We start from the raw sequence: 5,879 nt of genomic DNA, 5'->3' as shown, positions 1-5,879 counted from the left end.
GGAATCTCACTAAGAAGATATTATATAAGTGGAGTGAGGCCAAATAAGTGGGGCTACTGAAGGGCTTGCTAAAAAAAATAAAAAATAAAAAAAAGCAAGAAAGAAGTAAGAAGAAAGGGGAAGAATAGACACAAAGAGGGAGGATGATAGAACTGAGGGAGACATACAAGAGATAGTAAGATATTAAGTCTGAGAAGGAGAGGGTTTTTGGGCTAGAAATCACGAGGGTACTTGTAATTCGGCTATTTAGGCTCTGTTTGAGGCTAAATTTGTAGGACTATGAGAAATCCCACCAACAAATAGATTTGGAGCCCAAATCCACTTCCATAATTATTTACATTTGTAGGGTTGGGGCACGACAGGAGCCTTCTAGCATTTCCCTGCAAAATAAAGCTTTTTTTTTTAGTCTTTCACAATTTCATATTTAAAGCTCTTTGAATAATTCAAAAGTAAGAAAAGCCAGAAATCCATGGTCTGCAACAATAAGAAAGAAAAAAAAAATGTCTTCACATAGAATCTGATACACAATAGATTTAGTAGCCAATATCTGTGACTAATTGTAAACAAGCCAAGTACTATTACATAAAAGGTCAATCAAGCAATAGTCACTATGATTTCAACCTTACAAACAAATAGTGGAAAAAAAAATTAAAATTTCAACCTTACCCATTGTGCAACAATAAATAACACACAAGCAACTATGATTTGAAACCATCAAGCTAGATTCGAATCCAATAGGTAAAGTATGCATATGAGCAATCCATAGTCTAATTATATACCGCAAACTTATAGGATATATAATAGCCAATGGCCAAGAAATAAACTAATTTACAAGCTTTCTTCAAAAGTTTGCTTTACCAAGTAAAGTGCTAATACACAATAGATACAAAGAATGAAAAGCCAACGGTAAGAAAGGAAAAAAAAATTCACACTATCAAGAAAGGAACAACAAACCTCTAATATCGGTGTCGGTGTTAGCGGCTACGGCTTTTTTCGCTACTGGTAACCCACCCTATGGCCATGGAGGTGGAACCCTGTGGCAATGGAGATGGACAAGTGGTGGAGAAGAAAGATTCTAATTTAGGCTATGTTTGGTTCGTGTAAAGCATTTCCAGAAAATAATCCATTTCCGGAAAATAATCTATTTTCCGGAAATGCTATTTTTCGGAAAAGAAAATGTTTTCATGTGTTTGGTTGCATTTCAAAAAATTTTCCGAAAAATATTTTCTGGTGTTTGGAAAAGAAGAAGGAAAAGACAAACCCAAAAAAACACGGACAAAAAAAAAAAAAAAAAAAAAAAAAAATCATCAACGATCGACGCTCGATTGGGTTCGATGACGCGGTGCTTCTTGAGATCGCGATCAACGCTAATCTCGCAAAGCGTCGATCGCGATCTCGCGAAGCACCACACCGATCACGATCTCACAAAGCATCAATCGCGATCGGCGCGATGCTTCGCAAGATCGCGATCAGCGCGAAGGCAAGATCGCAATCTACGGCTCAATCTCGAGAAGCGTCGATCGCGATCTCGCGAAGCACGCACCGATCGCGATCAACTGCGCGGTCGTCGGACTGGAGCTCGCGAGATCGACTGGTGCGTGCGATCGGCGCGGACTGGAGCTCGGGGTTCACCAGCGATCATCGGACTGGACTAGAGCTCGGGGGCCTCTTCTTCCTCTCGCGCGCTCTCTCTCTCTCTCTCTGGAATTCATTTGAAGTGAAAATAGGAACAGAAATTCATTTCCATAGTCAAAGCCTTTTTTTTTCAGTCAACGGAAATCAATTTCCAGAAAATTCTATTTTTCGGACCAACCAAACACCCGCATTTCCGGAAAAGCATTTCTGGAAGTGATTTTCGCCCAAAACAAACACACCCTTTGTAGAGAGTTGAGTAGAAGGAGAAAGGAGAGATAACGAACAACACATTTTTGGTAGAAGAGACTAGTATGGAATGTCATAAGTAAGGGTTAAAATGAGATGCTAATCAGAATATCGACATTAATTAGTCTTTTTTTATACTGTTAGATCTACTTAAATCTAATGGTTTAGAAAAATGTATAGCTCAACTAGTAAAGTCTCTGATGATTGAATAAGAGATCTGGGGTTCAATCACCGCCTACACCAAAAACTAATTGGTATTTTAATCTAATTATAAAGAGTATCATCAGAAGCGGACGTCATAAGTTGAAACTCTCTCACAAAATATATATATATATATATATATATATATATACTTTTTTGTTTGTTATAACACTTTTCCCTTCTTTTTCTTTTTTTTCTTCTTTTTAACATTAACCTAGGATTTGTTTTTATGTTAATATAGACCCGGTTCTTTTATGTTAAGTAGTTTGTTTTTGTATTTTTTATATATGTTTTCATAAGGTATTCTTCCTTTTTTTAATAATAAATATTTTAATCAAACTTAAATATATGTATAAAAACTAATATAATGAAAATATGAATTTAGAATTTACTTTGATATCAATATTAAATTTTTTTATATAAAAATATTAATTTATCAAGTTATGTGATAAATAAACTTTTTAGATATGTTCATTAATAAAGTTGCAATTTTGCTTTTGATAAACCAAGATAATTAAATAATAGTTTTCCTTTTATGAATCATGTTACATTTAGTCATATATATTTTTTAATTATAAATGTCCAGTAAAAAAATATCCACATGGATTATAAAAAGCTATAAAAAAATTTATAAAAAATTGAAATACAAATTGAATCACAAAAAGGATCTCGATAAATTTGTTACTAGTCTTAAAGAAAAATAACACGCAAAAAAAAATGATTTTAAATAAATATTATTTAATTAATATTTAAATATAATTAGAGTTTGTATATAAGTCGGTTTACAAATCACGAGCAAAAATAAAATAAAAAACTAGAAAAAAAAAATTTTAAGTACGTTATATTTTTTTTTTATTATTAATTATAATTTCTCCTAGCTATCGGGGAAGCGTGGTGCACAAGTATCTCACTATGGTGCCATAATTAAGCCCCTATAAAAATAGAACTGAAACCCTCACTGCCGTTTCATTAGAAACAGATCAAAGCCCTCTAATTTTTACGTGAATTGGCTCCCTTCTAAAATCCAAACAAAGATTCAGAAACTCACAATCCTCACTCAGATCACAGACATGACTCTTCTTGGTCCCCCCGGACTCTACAACAAAACCCGAAACCAACCCCAACCTAAACCCATAGCCAGCGATCCTTTCATGGACCTCATGGTTAAGAACTTCAACAACACCGTTAACTATAAACCCAAAACAGGCTACACAGAGAACAACTCTGCAACTTTTCTCTCAAGCGGTAACCCATGCCTTGATTTCTTCTTCCATGTTGTACCTGATACCCCAGCAGAATCTTTGATTCAAAGGCTCATATTGGCTTGGACCCACAACCCCTTGACCACACTCAAACTCATCTATAATCTCCGAGGAGTACGTGGTACTGGAAAGTCTGATAAAGAAGGGTTTTACACGGCGGCGTTTTGGCTACACAAAGACCACCCTAAGACATTGGCATGTAATATTGGGTCTCTTTCTGATTTTGGTTACATGAAAGACTTGCCTGAGATTTTGTATAGGCTTTTAGAAGGTTCTGATGTGAGAAAGAATCAAAGAGAAGAGTGGAAACACAGAAAAACTGGGAAAAAGAGTAGTAGAAGTTTAAGTAAAGGAATGCGTTTAAGGCCTGGAAGTAGTAAAAAACATTCGAATAAAAGAAAGAGAGCCCGTGTGGTGAAAGAGATTAGGATCTTGAATGAGATGGAGAGGGCTCGGATTGAAAAGGAAAAAGCAAGTGAAGCGAGGCATTCCAAATATGCAGATATGGCCAAGAAAGTTCTTAAAAAATACAAGAATGACTCGGATTTTAAGTTCTTATATGATCGCGTTTCGGAGTTTTTTGCTGAGTGTTTGAAGGCTGACATGGAATTCTTAAAGGCTGAAGAGTTTACGAAGATTAGTTTAGCAGCGAAGTGGTGTCCTTCGCTTGATTCTTCATTTGATAGGTCGACTTTGCTTTGCGAAAGCATTGCAAGGAGGATTTTTCCTCGCGAGTCTTACATCGAATACCAAGGTGTGGAAGAGGCTCATTATGTGTACAGAGTTCGAGATAGGTTGAGAAAGCAAGTTTTAGTGCCTTTAAGGAAGATTTTGGAGTTGCCCGAGGTTTATATTGGTGCAAGTAGGTGGGATGGAATAAAGTACAATAGGGTCGCTTCAGTGGCGATGAAGTTTTATAAAGAGAAGTTCTTGAAGTATGATAAAGATCGATTTGAGAAATATTTGGAAGATGTGAAGGCTGGGAAATCAACAATCGCAGCCGGGGCATTACTTCCACATGAGATCATAAAGTCTTTAAATGACAACGATGGTGGGCAAGTGGAAGAGCTACAATGGAAGAGAATGGTGGATGATTTGTTAAAGAAGGGCAAGTTGAAGAATTGCCTTGCCATTTGTGATGTCTCTGGAAGTATGGAAGGTGTGCCAATGGAAGTTTCTGTTGCATTGGGAGTGTTGGTTTCGGAACTTAGTGAAGAGCCATGGAAAGGGAAGCTTATTACGTTTAGTAAAAAACCTAAGCTTTATTTGATTCCAGGCAATGATCTTGTATCGAAGACGAGTTTCGTGAGGAGAATGGAGTGGGGAATGAACACAGATTTTCAGAAGGTGTTTGACCTTATTTTGGAAGTGGCTGTGAATGGGAAGTTGAAAGAGGATCAGATGGTAAAGAGGTTGTTTGTGTTTAGTGACATGGAGTTCGATAAAGCTTCGCGGAATAATTGGGAGACTGATTATGAAGCTATACAGAGGAAGTTTAGGAAGAAAGGGTACGGGTCTGCGATACCGGAGATTGTGTTTTGGAACTTGAGGGATTCGAGTGCCACACCAGTACCAGGGACGCAGAATGGGGTAGCATTGGTGAGTGGGTATTCAAAGAATTTGATGAAGTTGTTTTTGGATAATGATGGGGCTATGAACCCAGAGCTTATCATGGAAGCTGCTATCTCTGGAGAAGAGTATCAGAAACTTGTTGTGCTGGATTGATGATCTTCATATTTTCTACTCCGTAGTTTATGAGAAAAAATAGAGAACATATTATGTTTAAAATTTCCCATTACGTTTAGGCATTTTTGTTGATGGATTTTGGTTTTTCATTTCGTAATGTAGTCTGTTTTTCTTTTTAATATTTAATAGTTTTTTTTTTTTTTTTTTTTTAATTTATGTTTTGCTTATCTGGGATCATACTTAATGGAGACTTGTTAAAATCGGATCCTATATATCTCCTTAGCAATCTTGGATCGTTCCTAATAATTTCGGATTGATCATAAATTACAAGACTAAAGTTTGGATATATAAAACCATTTAATCTTTTTGACAGATTTTGGAAGAAATCTAGCAATATGATGAAGGGGAAAAAGGCCAAAAACATAATTCTTCTTTTGACTGTTCTCTGGTCTGCATATTTTGATTTGTTGCAATGAATTAATAACCTGTTTGGAAGTTTAAAGATGGAGAAGAATAGAGTGGAATGGTTATTTTCCACCTTATTTAGATGTTTTTAAAATTAATAAGGGAGAAGGGAGTAATTAGCCCTTCCTCTTATTTGGATGTTTTAAAAATTATGATGGAAATGAAAGAAAATTATTTAAATAGACAAATTTACCTCTATTTGAAAATGAACTTGCAACATTAGTTTATGATTAATTTGTTAAATTAAATAATTATTTAATTAACATTCTCATTCCATCAAGTACCACTAATAAAAGTATAAAATTATCCATCAAAAAAAAAAGTATATATATATATATATAAACTACTATTGACTATTATAAAATAATTTTTATTACCTCAAAA

At 35.1% G+C, this 5,879-nt stretch overlaps 1 protein-coding gene across 1 annotated transcript; it reads left to right on the top strand.

Annotated features, from left to right (window-relative positions):
* Positions 1 to 3,152: 3,152 nt before the first annotated feature.
* Positions 3,153 to 5,069, top strand: LOC126719668 (uncharacterized). Its single transcript, XM_050422198.1, has one exon. It carries the CDS (start codon positions 3,153 to 3,155, stop codon positions 5,067 to 5,069), a length of 1,917 nt encoding a protein of 638 aa, XP_050278155.1.
* The last annotated feature ends 810 nt before the right edge of the window (positions 5,070 to 5,879 follow it).

This window comes from Quercus robur, chromosome 3 (assembly GCF_932294415.1).
Source record: "Quercus robur chromosome 3, dhQueRobu3.1, whole genome shotgun sequence".
In the NCBI taxonomy this organism is placed as follows: domain Eukaryota; kingdom Viridiplantae; phylum Streptophyta; class Magnoliopsida; order Fagales; family Fagaceae; genus Quercus; species Quercus robur.
Note: the sequence above shows the minus strand (reverse complement) of the source record. Positions and strands in the feature narration are given on the sequence as shown.